The 16500-nt window shown below is 38.4% G+C and overlaps 2 protein-coding genes across 5 annotated transcripts in view; one reads left to right on the top strand and one right to left on the bottom strand.

Annotated features, from left to right (window-relative positions):
• The window catches only part of cers1 (ceramide synthase 1), a 15918-nt gene extending 10929 nt beyond the window's left edge, over window positions 1-4989 (bottom strand). Inside the window, exon 1 of the mRNA XM_081383619.1 lies at window positions 3757-4989. Within this exon, the coding sequence (XP_081239745.1) occupies window positions 3757-4017 (261 nt within the window). The 5' untranslated portion in view covers window positions 4018-4989. The remainder of the gene's footprint in view (window positions 1-3756) is intronic.
• tnfaip8l1 (tumor necrosis factor, alpha-induced protein 8-like 1) lies at window positions 2712-16500 on the top strand. Of its 4 annotated transcripts, none has more exons than XM_081383623.1 (2): window positions 2712-3006; window positions 14301-16500. In XM_081383623.1, exon 2 carries the CDS (start codon window positions 14306-14308, stop codon window positions 14864-14866), a length of 561 nt encoding a protein of 186 aa, XP_081239749.1. In that variant the 5' UTR covers window positions 2712-3006; window positions 14301-14305; the 3' UTR covers window positions 14867-16500. The 4 variants fall into 4 exon arrangements, with proteins under 4 accessions (XP_081239749.1, XP_081239748.1, XP_081239746.1 ...); XM_081383622.1 differs by lacking the exon at window positions 2712-3006 and adding an exon at window positions 6457-6734; XM_081383620.1 differs by lacking the exon at window positions 2712-3006 and adding an exon at window positions 8857-10064.

Here is a 16500-nt window from a genome sequence, read left to right as displayed (position 1 = left end):
CACTGAAACGGGTCGCTGTGAACAGAGCTGTTTTTGAGGAGGTAAAAAAGGGTGTTGTTTTACACAACCATTGAGGAATTTTAACCAAAGTATGTTACGAACTTTACACAAAGACCCTAAAGAATCATACCAACTTGTGGAAAATGAGCATTTGATGACCCCTTTAAAGTCAGAAAAAGCCCTTTTCCAATTCTTTGGAGGGTCAAGAGTCAGAAAACAGATAAAAGCATCTCCACATGGCCAGATGGAGCCACAGAGCCTCATCGTCTCACTTGCCCCTCAAACACCCTCCTCCTTCCTCCCTGTTGGGCTGAGCTGTATTTCCTCAGGGTTTGATTGTTCTCGGAATAACTAGTTTGTTTTCTGCTGTCATTTCAGATTAAGTTGATGTATCTAGTCGAGGGATCAGAGTACTTGAAACAGGGCGGCACAAAGAGGAAGGAAGGATGCAGACGACGATGCCTACCGATAATGGCATGCAATTTCCACTCCGAGCACCAAACATTTGAGAAACACATCAATGCTTGCATCTGACAGTGCAATCAAGTCTCTGGGAGGACACAAATGAAACGGGTGCTTTAATTGCCTTTCAGAGTAATGTACGGGGCAGCACATTTCTAATGGTTTCCTTATGTTATCAGTTGGTCACCATAGATGTTGTTGAGTTTTTTTATTTTTTTCAAAAGAATCTTTTGTCTGCATTGGCTGAACTTTTACTGCTTGGTCAACTACCATAAGTTTTTGTTTTTCTTTGTTGAAGTTCTACCATTTTATTCCATCCAATTATCATTAAATGTATCTATTGAACACTGGCGTTCATTTTGCTGATAGTGCCATTTTTAAAATAACACCTACAGCACAAAAGTAAAACTAGGTTCACGTACATAACATTGATTGACAATCTTGCAACGGGTAAGTAAACTAAAAATCAATGCACCTGCTGTTCTCGTAATTATGTTTGTGCAGCATGTGTTACGAATGTAAACTGGTGAAACGCATGTCTGTAATTGTACTATCTTAAGAGCTGATGACCTCTGTATGTACGACTGCTGTTAAGACACCGAACTCAAAGGTTATTGTCTGCAGAATACACAGCGTGACATGATATTCCCTTGAAGCTGTTCAAACAGCCAAAGTTTATCTTAGTGGTGATGTTGTTTGCCAGAACATGATGTTGTTGGCAAGTTTGATTTTAGATTAGTGATTAATGAAATAAATAATCTCTGGTCCAGTGAATGTTGGTCATTACAGTCTCATCAAAGGTCATAACAGCATGCGTTCGGCTGTCCAGCATGCCATCAACACCTTGATTTTTTCACACACACACAGTTTACAGTACTGGCCAGATGGCCTTTTGCCTTCTCGTCCATTGAGTCTGAGAACGTGAAAGTGCATGGGAACTTTAAAAATGAATGGGCCTCATTATCGCTAAGAGCTGATGCCATAAATTGTTTATTAGGTAACATGGAGATTCGTTTAAAAACCAAGTAGAGAGATCATGTTACGTACCGCACGTATGTGTTTGAGTGCAGGACATAGTCCACAAAACACTTTAAAATCTGCAGACTATGTCAGAAATTATCTCCCAAGACATACGAGACAATCTTGTGGCCAAAGTACAGTAAAACTGAAGTAGTGAGCTCACACAGCCAAAAACAGTTTCAAAAGGGCTTGTACACTATATTCCATGTCTTCTGAAGTCATGATAACTCAGTGTGAAGAACTGACTCATATTTAAGTTGTTTATCATTAAAACATAGCACATGTATGTGCAATCTTTGGAGCATTAATAAGAATGAATCACTCTTTTGAGTCATATCTATACAACGAATCAGTTAATTTACAAAGTTATCGGGTTCTTGAGTTCAACTCACTGACTCAATCATTCCAGGGGTTAACAGCTCACTGGAGGGGAAGACTATCAGTAGCCACGTTTCCATTTCCCTTCAAATTGAAACGCTTGCATGAGATGGCGCGGTGTGTTTGGACAGAAGTTGAGACAGAGTTCTTCATTAAACTCAAAAGACAAAAAAGTATCACGGGAATACTGGATTCTAAACCACAAAGAAATGCCACAATTTATCAAGAGCTTGAAGCAGATAAGAGGGAGAAACACTTCATACGAGTCGTTCACAAGCATAAGGGGCTTTCCTTGCCATTAATGCTTGAATAACACGCCTACGTCTCCTTCCATTAAACATAATGGCTAATTATGGCTGCGATATACATAAACCTACCAACATCCGTCACCATGATTTTTTAAATGACTTATTGCAAGAGGAAAAAATTAAGTTTCAGTCGCATAACATCAGTTAATGGAAACAGCATCATTTCGGAATAGTTTTTAATCAGCATATCGCAAATCTGTAATTGAAATGCCGCTATTGAAAGCTATTCTATGACTTCAATAAAAATAACTGGTCATATTTGGGTGAACTATTCCTTAAAGAAGAGCTAACACACCAGAATCCCATCTTGTGCCAATTGATTCTTTTTTTTTTTGTTGCATGCTTTAGCATGCAATGGTTGGATCAAAAGGCTATATGATGATTTTAATCTTGTGATATATTGAAAGAGAAATCTCTTATCATATTATTAGCCAAGAAGCACAAGATGTTCAGATCTGAAACACATTGATAAGTGTTTCATTTTCTAAGTCATGCCTGTTTTTAATCACAAACTGCAGTGCTGCAACTCTTTGCCAAGACCTCACACTCTCTTACTCAAGAGTTACAGGCCAGACAAGGTCCTGACACGTCACATATTTCCGTATAAACATCACGCCAGCCGTCAGGGTTTCTCCACGTGCTGAGAGTAAAGAATTTACAGGAGGAGAAATTAAACCGCAGCTCAGAGTAAACATGGATGCAGAGGCCCATGAATCATGACGGCATTGATCCCAGTAATTGCAGCACATCAGCAGCAGAGCTCAAACAAGAGTCATCAAAACACTTTCAGGACAGGAAGTGAAACCAATGTTTGCCGCATATATCAACTAAGCTGAACGTAAGCAACAAATGCAAAATGTGGCATATCATAGTCTCATAAACAAGGCAATTTGCTCAAGTTTATGTCTGGGAAACGTGATAGTTAATGTAACCTGTTTGCATAGCCATCGTTGTATGTAAAAGGTAAAATGCAAAGTAAAAAACTATGTAAAACAGCTCTTGAGCACATTACAACTTTACATGGCGAGTTTCAAGCACGGTTCAGTGGACAGTAAACAGCGAACAAAAATAGCTGAGGTCTTTCTTTAACAGAGGAAACACTACACCAAACACCTCGAAAAACACACCCATATTCACAGCCAAAATAACTTGTGAACTTCTGCATCAAGTGTTAAACGTCTGCTTTTCAGAAACAACAGCTTGTGAACAACTCACTCAGATTACTAAAACTAAGTATGCGTAGCAGTCCTAGTGATGCTTCACTACACAAACATCACTACTCTCAGAAACACACACTTACTCACATCTATGCTCAAATGAACTTTAGTATACAAATGGTGATGCAAATGTCCAATGTTTCAAAACAACTTCAGATATTCATTGGGGGCGTCAATGATGCTTTCAAAACCTGGCGTTTAATATTCATTTATTTACAGGCTTCACCACTGAACTTGAAAGTTTTTAAGAGACAGATACCGAAATATGAATTGTTTAAATAAAATGAACACCTATTTTATACAATATATATAATCGGCCTAGTCAGTATCAGTTGTATTTGTATTGACCGTGGCTTCTGAAGTATATTTACCTCAAAGATGTACACGGTCAGTCCTTTGCGCACCTTCGTCCACATGACCGCGCTCATGAAGAACATGAAGATCTCAATCCAGGTTATGTAGGCATGATCCAGCAAGGTTTTTCTGGACAGGTCCAGTCCGCAGTCTTTACAGTCTCTAAAGGCACTGAAAATGACTGAATATGCTCTAGTGATGAGCTCAATGTAGCCAGGCATGATCTCCATCTCCAGGCCATCACTAGAAGACCCGTCTTCCATGTGATTGGTGTCCATTGCGCTAGAAATACTATAGTAATTGCTATAATAACAAGCCACTTAGGGGTTAAAAAGCAATGGAGATGCACAATGCAAAAGTGCCACCAGCTATAGCTGCTGTAAACCTTAAGCTGATTATGGCATCCAAAGTGTCCTGTCTGTCTTTCCTTGTCTTCTAAATTAAGACTGATAAACTACTAATGCCAATTAACAAATTATGCCAAACAAACAGATTCCAACATTAACTCCTAATAACAAGAGGAAAAAAAAAAATTATTTAATATCCTATACTGCATACATGCCATTGGAGTGTAAAAGGATTAGTTTTCTACCACCTTCTGCTTAAATATCAACTGAAATCTTCTCTGTATAAAATATATTGATATTAACACTTCCCTTTCTTAACGGTGGCAGAATCCATTGCACGGTATGTGAATCAGCATGCCTGCATTGCCTATCACAGTTCATTTATTATAGATTTAAGCAGACGGCTCACAATTTAAGCATTCTCTGAGAAATTCTGAAATGATAAATTAAAGGTTCATCAAAATCATAACCTCTTTATATTCCGCACATGTGACGTGTGTCCATATGCGAAATAGCGCGTCCTCTCCTTTACGTTATTCAGTAAGTATAACATCTCCTCTGGGTTTCATCTCATGTCGAGAGGTTTAAAGCAGAAATTATCCTTCAGTATGTCCATATGTGGGTCGAATATAGAGAACAGGTAGAAATAAAAATCGCCAAATGAAGCCTAAATGAACCTGCGCACAAAACCGCTCAGCATGTGATACATGTGATAGATTCGCAGACGCACAATGGGAAAAAACACGCAAAGACAAAAAACAAAACAAATGTACCTCAAATCTATCTAAAGCCTCCTGTGAGGACCGACATCAGCAGAGCACTGTGAAGAAGTTGAGGTTAGTGAACCAAAAAAAGAAGCACAAGATGATGTCCTTGTGTTCATGTTAGCCGGTTCTTTTGAACAATTCAATTGAGTCGATTCGCAAAGCGGTTGTGAGTCACTTGACTGTATCCATGGCAAAACGTCAGTTTGGGTGTGTAGAAAACTAACATCGATCTGTTGGAAACATAAAAATAGAGTAAGTATAGCAATACATGACAACAGTTAAATCGCAGGGCGATTCGAAATGGTACAATTTGGGACAAACACGATCATCTCAGAGATTCAAACTGGACAACGTAAATACATATACAATAAGAAACACTTATGTATATCAATGACGGCGATCAAATAGTTTAATTTAACTAAATATTTATTTAACCGCCTAAGTTAAACTTCCAAATTGTTTTAAACAGCAAATTGTTCGAATGAACCGAATCGCCAAAATGACTCAGATCAAGCGGCGGTCCGTTATCTTCAGACAGATTACAGAGAGAGAGAGAGAGAGAGAGAGAGAGAGAGAGAGAGAGAGAGAGAGAGAGAGCAGGAACATGTTTAAAGTGACAGTAATCATGTAGACAAATGTTGATTTTCTGAATTCAAAGGTTTTCTTTATTTTTAGCAGTCGATAGGCTTTGAGACGTTTCAAATGCAATAGCAATAAAACATTTTAATTTTTATATTTAAAAAAGAATAGTATATATTTTTATATTTATTAATAAATTAAATTGGTCACATTGAAAAAAAGGGCATTAAAAACTATATGAAGAAAATTGCTGATATTTTTAAAGAATTTGTCCATGTTGCTGCACTTTGACCCAGACGCTGCAATACAACGTTATAGCGCTGGGCGGCGCCATCGGGCCGTGTAACATCCCATAATGCGCGCTGCTTTTCTCCCATAAAAACCACCGTGGAAGGTCTAATAAAAAATACATAGTTTTAATAGTAATAAAAGCAAAAAAAAAAAAAAAAAAAGAAATAATGAAATATTAGAAACATTATTCGTATGTATTATTATCGTACTCGATTATTACGATTATCTGTGCTGTGCTCGCAGGTGTTAGGGTTGTTTGTCATGAAGAGGATGTCATATGGTTTAAGAATTTCTAGTGTTTATTTACAGCCACCGGATGTTTTTGAATGTTTCCATTTATAAACGGAAAAGCAGGTCAACATCCGGTGAGGATGACTCGATCTGTCTCGCACCTTTCTATATATTCCTTGAAGAGTTCACTTACAAACAAATAATAAAACAGGTATATTAGCGATAAAATTCCAGGTATATCTCACGTAAACAACCCAATGCAACTATCTATTAAAGGTCGACAGCCATTTTGTTTACATAAGAAAAATCACTAGTTACGAGAGTTCCTTCATTGTTCAACAGTATTTCCTCTGGGAAATTTTCAGCCTTGGATTTTCTCAGGATAATGACGGGAAACCACATGGAAGGCTGGACGCACGCGCCTCTCTTGCCTCTGATTGGCCCGTTGGGGAGGCAAAGCCGAACGTGATTGGTCAGTTAGAACGTCTCTCACCGAGCGCCTGAGACTCTCATGTTTGAAACTTTTCGAAAAGGTGGAGTCAGGTTACAAACTCTCTGGTAACCAAACGCGAAAAGAGGGAGAAGAAAACGCTTCAATTATTCACACCAGCGGCTCAGACCCAACACATACCTGTTGGACACATTTTACCGGCCTTATAAGATAGTTTTAAGCCTTATCCTTGTGTAGGTTGTTTATTGGCTGTCAGTGTGTTTAGATGGAGGTTTGAAGAACGAAAGTTACACTTTAGACGGCCAGTATCCGGTTGAAATAGGCGAGAGGTGAGTGAGTGAGTTTCTAACTGCCTTCAATAACACACATTCTGCATGTCGTGCATTCATGAACACATGAAAAACGTTATTTTTCCTTCTCTGTCTATAAAAAAAAAATCTATTGAGGTTATTGTTTAATGTTATTTATTCAGTAATGTCAATGCATAACGTTATGTACCTCTGTTTTGAGAATAAAAACAGAAATCATGCCTCTATTAGGCATAGACCATCACATTGTAAAATAACAAACCAGGATGGGAATTATTAATAGTATTTAAACACTGTTACTGAAATATGTTATGCATTTCAGTGCATGCAATGGATCAAGCACTAATAATCCAGATTTGAGATGCAATACAATGGAAACTAGATAAGAGCAACAGGCCGGTAACTTATTGATAGAAACAGGAGGATATGACCTTATTAACTGGACTGCAAAGTTCACTTACATGGAGGCTTTCGGATGGTTGTAGCCTAGGAAACATTAACCGTCGGCATTCTTTCAGTTGTCTGGGATGTTTCTCAACCTTCGTTGTGTTCAGCACTCAATAAGTAGCTCTTATTATGGGCTTAAAAGTGTTATTTCACCCAAAAATGAAAATTATCCCATGATTTACTCACCCTCAAGCCAATCTAGGTGTATATGACATTCTTCTTTCAACATATTCGGAGTTATATTAAATAAATAAATAAATCCTGGCTCTTCCAAGCTTTATAATGGGAGTGAATGGTACCTGAGAAATTTGAAGCTCAAATCTATCCATCATAAAAGTAATCCATATTACTTAATAAATACCATCTGAAGCAAAGCGATGCTTTTTTGTGAGATAAATATCCATATTTATAACTTTATAAACCATAATCACTGGCTTCCGGTAACGGCCGTCCAGTTCTGGAGGAAGAGTGACTTTTTGGGGTTTCAAATTGTAATTTTTGGGTGAACTAAGAACTAACTAACATTGGCCTGGCATTTAATATCCATACATCTTGAACAAAGATCTAAAGCCTTTACCCTCAAGACTTTGAGACTTTGTTGACAGATACTGTTGAATATAGAGTCAGGTAGTTGGATATAAAGAAGAACATGCTGTTTTAGTTAAGTCCATGAAGGCACTGACTAAGGCATTTTGTATGTGCAGGAAAAACCCTCATCCATCTTAGGCATTTTAACTTTACTAGTGGTTGACCATATCGGTCAAGGGTACGATCCAATGCTATGACAGAGTAATAAATATGAGAGTAATTTATGAGGTCAAATTTAAAATAAGATAAACAATCACAATTAGGAGAAACAAAGTTGCAATTCCAGGAAATAAATACACAATTATCTTTTTATTATTTTATTTTTTTTACTCTTAGGTGGAAACTGGTTTAAGTTAATGTTCATAAAACATTAGATGAATACAAAATTTCTCAATATTTTATCAGAATTCACCAAAAAAAATGCATTTCAGCATCTCATAACTAATGATCGCTGATTCTGTCGGAGAGACTCGTTCTCATGATGAACTTTCCAGGCTTTGATAACCTTTGCACAAAAACACACTTACTCGACCCAAACCCTTATTCCTAAATTGGTTCATGCATTATTAAAGTGTGGGACTAATTTGTGGAACTGCTGAATAATTCATTGGGCACCGCAGGCTTCTCTAGATCTGTGTGGCCAGAAGAAAAAAATGAATGCATTTTTGGTATAATTCTGACTCAAGCCTGTGAACCCTACAGCAGACGATCGATGCGAGTGAACACCGCAGACCCACATGAAAGACGTGCTGCTGTTGCTGTTGCACGCTGTGGCTGTGTTGCTTCAGTCCGTACCTGAAAACTGAGCTAGTTTGAGTTTTGGACACTGGCCCTTTTGTTGGCCTTTCCAGCTGCAGGAAGCTTGTTTCTCGCTTCCTTAAGGAGAGTCATTGGACGTCAAGAAGGTCTAAACCAGTGGTTCCCAACCCTGTCCTGAAGGCCCCCCAACACTGCACGTTTTCTTTGTCTCCCTAATCAAACACACCTGATGCAACTCATCAGCTCATTATCACATGGGTTAATTGAGCTGATGAGTTGAATCAGGTGTGTTTGATTAGGGAGACAAAGAAAATGTGTAGTGTTGGGGGGCCTTCAGGACAGGGTTGGGAACCACTGGTCTAAACTATTCATCCTAAACAGTGTTTGAGATAAAAATAAGTGTGTCCCAAATCATAGCAGTAGGGATGGGACGGTATGAAAATTTAATATCACGATTATAGTGACCAAAATTATCGCGATTATCAATATTATCACGGTTTTGTTAAAACGAGATGAGTGTTCAAAAAGAGTTGATGCTCACACTGAAGACATTTCAACAAGTTTTATATTTGAAAATCAACAAACAACAAATAAAACAAGCAGCTCTATGCACTTTTTAAAGCATCTAAAATCGCGATAATCAAACGTTCGTTTATATTTTAAACGATATTACCAACCGTCAGTACATTTTATCGTGGTTTATAGTGAAACCGGTAATCGTCCCATCCCTACATAGTAGTATGCATGTCAAAAGTCCCCGGATGGTCTACTATTTCCAGTGGGTTTGTGGAAGTGTGGATCCGTGCTCACTATAACAGATAATATTACCCATGATCCATTGCGCTTTGGAGGAGGAACTACAAACTAAAAAAAAACTAAAAAAACATTGACCTATGGTGAGAGGTTTAGATAAAGGTTTGAGTGACTAATCAAAGTTTAACCTGATAAAAAAAATATTTTTATTTAATGTTATCCATCATCTGCAACAACAATGTGGACTTTTATAAAGATCCGTTTGGCCATTAACTTTTAAATGCAGCATTCTGCGTTAATATGAGGAGAGTCTCCGCATGAAAGACCCGTGACTCAACATGCTTCTGCATTTCTCTCCGATACGGTAGGAAAGTAAATGAAATGTAGAGGATTTTAACTGTGACAAGATGATTGACAGGTCAGTTTACTGTGTCAGAGAGCAACCTTTAAAGACGCAATTGTATGACGTGATAGTTAGTCCCAAAGCTTGTGTACTCTTCTGCTACACCTTTTTTTTTCTTCACCAAAAAAAGAGTACATTCTTTTAGGGCGTAGTGTAAGTAGGAGAATTGAGACGTAACAGTATACTTTGAGAAAGCAATCCATTAGGTGTAGTTCCAGCATCTACCAGCAGGGTGGAAGATAACAGCCAAACCTACAGGTGAAATCACTTACACACCTGAAACAATCAGTTCACACACACAGGCTTGGCTCAGTGATCTCCAATGTTCTCCAACGTCCTCCACAATCTCTTGCTTTCCCATTCCCCAATCATGGAGAACGCAACCTTATATCTTCAGGAAGGTGAGTGTTGGCTTTGGTTGATGCTAAGCAACTCAAAACCTCGGTCTATTGTTACGGCCTCTTTGTCCAGAGGTGAATCAAACACCACGAGCGTTGCTCTGATATCTGTGGTCGATTCACGCTAGTCTCAGTCTTGTACATGAGCTTTTTGAGTTTTGTTTTGTTTTGTTTCCACCCTTGTAAATCTCGCCACTAATGATAATGTTGGGAAGCTGGTGAACTGCCCATTGTTGCTTGGCCAACGTTCAGCTATTTTGTTCTGCTTGTGCAAAACAAAAGAACGTGGAATACTTCAGTCTTCTCGAGATGAGCTTGTGGAGTGGTAAATACGCCCATTTTCTTCCAACAAGAGATTTCTTTTGAATGGTTGTAGTGTCATCTGTTTTGTGGGAGTATTTTGACAGCAGTTATTAGGGCTCAAATGCATCTAAATCTGGTTCTAGTAATGCTTCAATTATTCATTATGGCTTTGAACCAGCATATACCTTGCTTGGACACATTTTATTGACCTTACATGGAAGGTTTTAAGTAGGGATGCGCCGATACCAATAATTCTTTATATTTGAAAGGAGATAACCGATATATTGGCCAATAAATCTAAATTTTTATTTACATTTTGAGAGCCTGATTACAAAAAGTCTCACCATTAAAAGCCATGTCTCAAGCTCACAATTTGATTCTCATTATAATTTTATGTAGCCTACTGTATATGACAGACTTGCACTCAACTGTATTTTCCTTTTCAAAAGTGATTTCAATTATATTTAAAGCTATTCAAAGCCATCATGGTAAACAACAGTGCATATCTGAAGTGTCTCAGATGATATTCATTATCGGCTTTAACATATCGGCCAAATTTCCTTATAATATTAAAAATGAACGTATATCGACCAATGTTGCCTTTGGCTTGCTCAGTTGGGGTTACTTAATTTAATTAATCAATCAACAATACTATTGATCAGCATTATCAAACATGGATGTTTTACACTAGAAACAAACACTGATGTACTATTTTATTTAATACTGTGAAGCTGCTTTGATACAATCTGTATTGTGAAAAGCGCTATATAAATAAAGTTGACTTGACTTGACTTGACAATACCGATATGGTGCCCGATATATTGTGCATCCCTAGTTTTAGTTCTTTATCAATGTGGCTGTTGGTTGTTTATTGGTCGTCAGGGTGTTAAAGAGTATGAAAGTTATTAGTGTCCAAATGCATCTAGATTTGGTTGTAAACGTGCAAAAATGCTTTCATAATTGTGTGACGGGAATCTGTCGGATTATCACGATCTCACCTTGTCTCTTTCTCAAACGATGTACCTTTGATCTTGACTGATATTAATGCGAGGCTCAGCATCTGATGTGTAATCCCCTCAAAATAATCCAGCGTTAGAAGTCCCGCTAACCAGGGATACCAGATTGTCCCTGGGAATCGAGTCACATCAAACGTGCCTTTTCAAAGAAATGCAAATTGGCGTGTGTGAAAAAAAAGACAATGTTCTGGGGTCTCGGGCCACTCGCGGTATCACTTCCTAATGACTGTGGCCTGGTTTCACAGACGGGGCTTAGATTGAGCCAGGATGAGGCCTTCGTTCAATTAGGACATTCAAGTAACTTTTTACAATGTGCCTTTAAAAAAAGCAGTGACATATTTTTAAGACAAGTTGCTCTCAATTAAAACATCTCAAACATGCATTTTAGTCTTGGACTAGTCTTAAAGGATTCGTTGATTTCAGAAAAAAAAATTCCTGATAATTTACTTTCTTCAGTCGAAAAGAAATGAAGGTTTTTGAGGAAAACATTCCAGGATTTTTCTCCATATAGTGACTTCAATGGGGTCCAACGGGTTGAAGGTCCAAATGTGAGTTTCAGTGCAGCTTCAAAGTCTCGACACGATCCAGCCGAGGAATTAGAGTCTTATCTAGACAAACCAACGGCCATTAAAAAAAAAAAATGCCACAAATGCTCGTCTTGCGCGTCCACAACTTCATGCATTACGTAATAATGTTGGAAAGGTCACATAGGCGGAAAATGTTGGGAATGATGAAAAACTCGTCCGACATCGTAGTTTTACCTTTTATTTATTTATTTCTGTAAATGCCGTTTGACTTAGTCTTTGCATGTTTGCTTTGTAAACACTAGGGTGTTACTTCCGCCTACGTCACACTTGACCTTTCAACGTGATTACGTCATGCGTGCCGCATCGCAGAGCCAGTGCAAGACGAGCATTTGTGGGCATATAAATATTTAATTTGGCTGATGGTTTGTCTAGATAAGACTCTTATTCCTCGGCTGGATCGTGTCGAGACTTTGAAGCTGCACTGAAACTCACATTTGGACCTTCAGCCTGTTGGACCCCATTGAAGTCACTATATGGAGAAAAATCCTGAAATGTTTTCCTCAAAAAAACTTAATTTCTTTTCGACTGAGTAAAGAAAGACATGAACATCTTGGATGACGCTGAGGTGAGTAAATTATCAAGAAATTCAAATTCTGAAGTGAACTAATCCTTAAAGCCTCCTGGCATTTGGGTTTTAATTAGAAACAATTAATCGCATTGACTCAGAGTTGAAGACATTCTGTTGTGTGCAACACGTCCCCAGGGAACGGTCATTTTAAGAAGGGGAAATTGTCCTGTCAGGCCTGTGCAAAACTTAGGAAGTCCATTGTTTTGTTAAAGCCTCTAAAGTGTAGCGTTTGGCGTGTGAGAACGGAAATGCACGGATGCCGTATTCGGATTGTTTTAGTTGCAGAAAAAAATTGTGAATGACCAGCACATTCATATTTGTCTGCAGGAAACGTGCACAAAGAGACCTTTATGTCTCGCCTTTTTGATGAGAAAAGTTGTGAAGATTTGTTTCCTCAATATCCCGAAGCGAAACCTTCATGAAAGTTTAACGTTTCATATACACTACCGGTCAAAAGTTTTGTATCGGTAAGATTTTTTGTTTTTAAAAGAAGTCTCTTCTGCTCACTAAGGGTGCATTTATTTTATTTCATATAAAAAAAGTAAAAAAAAAAAAACAGTAATATTGTTAAATATTGACAATTTAAAATGACTGTTTTCTATTTTAATATATTGTAAAATGTAATTTATTCCAGTGATCAAAGCTGAATTTTCAGCATCATTACTCCAGTCTTCAGTGTCACATGATCCTTCAGTGTATTTTTTTTTTCCAGGATTGTTTGATGAATAGAAAGTTTAAAAAAACAGCATTTATTTGAAAATGGATTATTTTGTATAAAAATGTGAATAGCTGTTTTCAACATTAATAATCATCATAATAGAATGATTTCTGAATGATCATGTGATGCTGAAGACTGGAGTAATGATGCTGAAAATTCAGCTTTGATCACTGGAATAAATTGCATTTTACAATACAGAAAACAGCTGTTTTACATTGTAATAATATTTCACATTTCACAATATTATTATTTTTTATTATTATTATTTTTGTGCGTATTCGTCAAATAAATGCAGCCTAGGTGAACATAAGAGACTTCTTTTAAAAACACAAAATCGTACCGATCCAAAACTTTTGACTGCTTAATGTCTCGCCTTTTTGATGAGAAGAGTTGGTATGATTTGTCGCATGAATGTTTAACGTTTCACATACAAGAACGATTTGAGTTCCCCCTATTAAATCGTGTTATTTGACATCAACGTTTAGCATGTTTTGACTTCAACGTGGGAGTCGTTCCGGCCGAGACGCTCAAGATAAACATCTCTTTGGATCCCGGTTTGGATGCATGACTGTTGTTTGGAGGGAATGCTAAACCGCAGCTCTGTTTTAAGTTTTTCTTGTTTGGAAATCTCATTTTGAATACCTCTTTCCGTGCAATACAATCACAGTGCAATAGCTTTTAGTGCAATGAAAATCCTTCCAGAGGTCTTCGATCAGGGACACAGAAACGTTTATATATCCCACGGTCCAGACTAAAACAAAGACGTCATCGTGCCTTAGCTATTGCGGGCCCTAAATTATGAAATAATTTGCCATTTCAAGTTAGATCTGCTCCTGACTTGCCAACTTTCAAGTCATGGCTGAAAACCTACTTTTACTCACTTGCTTTTAATAATCAGTCATTTGTGCCGTGTTTTTAGGAATGTTGTCTGTTTTATTTCCTACATGTCTCCATGTCTGTTGTGTTCTTGTTATGTGTTTTGTGGTTAGTTTCAGCTGTATAAATTGTGCTATATAAATAAACTTTGACTCTGTGTCTCATCCGTAGACATCATGGACTCGTTCAGCACGAAGAACCTGGCCCTTCAGGCCCAGAAGAAGCTCATGAGCAAGATGGCGACCAAAACGATGGCCAACCTCTTCATAGACGACACCAGCAGCGAGGTACTGGACGAGCTGTACCGGGTGACCAAAGAGTACACGCGAAACCGCAAGGAGGCCCAGAAGATCATCAAGAACCTCATCAAGATGGTGGTCAAGCTGGGCGTCCTCTACCGCAACGGCCAGTTCAACAACGAGGAGCTCGCGCTGGTCGAGCGCTTCCGAAAGAAAGTGCACACGCTCGCGATGACGACCGTTAGCTTCTACCAGATCGACTTCACCTTCGACCGGCGCGTCATGAGCAACTTACTCAACGACTGCCGCGAACTCCTTCACCAGGCCATCAACCGGCACCTGACGGCCAAATCTCACGGGCGGATCAACCACGTCTTCAATCACTTCTCCGACTGCGACTTTCTCGCGACGTTGTACGGACCTTCGGAAGTGTATCGCGGCCACTTGCAGAAGATCTGCGAAGGAGTCAACAAGATGCTGGACGACGGAAATCTTTGATGGCGGAAATTATCCGAACGTTTTCTTCAAATGGAGCTTAAGCTCGGGGGGAGATCGTATTCGTGAATCGGACGCTAAATGAATGTAGAACACGTACGTTTGGTTTGACCTTTCGAGTGAAACCTCACTCTCCGTCTTTCTCAGACACGAGGAGATTACAGCGCAAACTCAACGCAAATCTTGCTCCTGTTTGTCTGAAGGGTTATTTAAGAACTCAGATTCACTATCAGAGGAAATCAAGAACCATTTACAAACCTTTTGATGCCAAGAGGAAATGTTCGTTTCAAGCACTGCAAACACCAAACGCACTGGGGGGAGGCGTATAACGTTTCATCTCTGATTTTAGGAAATGAGCCTGAAGCGTCACCCTCTCGCTTCCCGTAAATGGACACACGCTAAAACCCAAAAGGACTGTTTTGTTTTTGGACATGTCTGATGTCATCTTGCGGTTTATACTGAGCTGTTTGTAAACGATCACCTCTGTGATTTCCAAACATGGTCATATAAGCGTGTTTACGTTCGTCTGGTTTTGTTTATCACTCCACACCGCCCCCTGCTGACGGGAGGCCCTTACCATGATGCAGTTTCTTACCGAGGAACGAAGAATTGTGTTGGAATGTCACTGTATTACCTTTCAGCATTTCTATTTGCTGTTTTAATGAAGGTTTTATATGTATAATTACATGCCTGAGCCGTTATTTTCCTTTATATGTCACTTTTGATTGTTTTTCATTTAAATGAACACTCAAATCAACAAGTTAATGCCTTAGTGCCCCTGCCGTCAATAAGCTCAAAGCAGTTTTGACAGAGATCAAAGGAATACTTTGGTTATTAAATACAAGTTAAGCTCTTTCGACGTCCCTTGTGGTTTCCACAACAAAACTGTAAAAGCTACAGAAAAATGTGCATAGAGAAGTGCACTTAGGAGTCTATGAGGCAACTGTGTACTTGTCCCATAGACCGGCATTGTAAGTGCCCACGTTTTTATGTTTCGTGTATCGATTATAACCTAGAATATTCCAATCTTGTTTTTTTTTTTGTTTTTTTACAAAATATCCTATGCTGAAAGAAACGTAAAGTTATTTTGGATCATTTTGGGATACTTAAAGGCTCTTATTGAATAGTTTAATGTGAGCTCTTGGCCTCAAAAACATTTTATCTTTATCTATGCACTTGTTTTTTCCCCTTTTGTTAATCAATAACAGAGGGTTGTTTGAGTTTGTCGTCTTCCGACTAGATTTTTAAGTAAAGCTCAAGCTTACGAATAAAGTATCTCATATTCCAAGGGGGAAAAAGTGAATTTTCCGAGCAACTCCTCAGACTTTGGCAGCGGTGAAAGCCATACCTCCTGGTCATCCTCAAACCTCTCAGGGTTCGGTCTTACTCGTGGCGTTTTTGGTCAATTTAAACAGATTAAGGACTTGCATACCTTGTTTTTCGTTTTGCAGATGTTACCTGAGCATTTACAAGACGGTCTTTCACATTTACAACATGTTTTTAAAGTAGAATTTTAAAGGTTATTTGTGTTAGTCACAAACAAGTTCTGTTCATGTATTGTTTTCTAGAAATTATGTATATAAATACGTTATTTGTGTGTGTGTGTGTGTGTGTGTATATAAATGTCATTCTTAAGA

The sequence above is a fragment of the Scardinius erythrophthalmus genome (genome assembly GCF_964197995.2).
Source record: "Scardinius erythrophthalmus genome assembly, chromosome: 14".
NCBI classification, from domain to species: domain Eukaryota; kingdom Metazoa; phylum Chordata; class Actinopteri; order Cypriniformes; family Leuciscidae; genus Scardinius; species Scardinius erythrophthalmus.
This window is presented reverse-complemented; position numbering and strand designations above follow the sequence as displayed.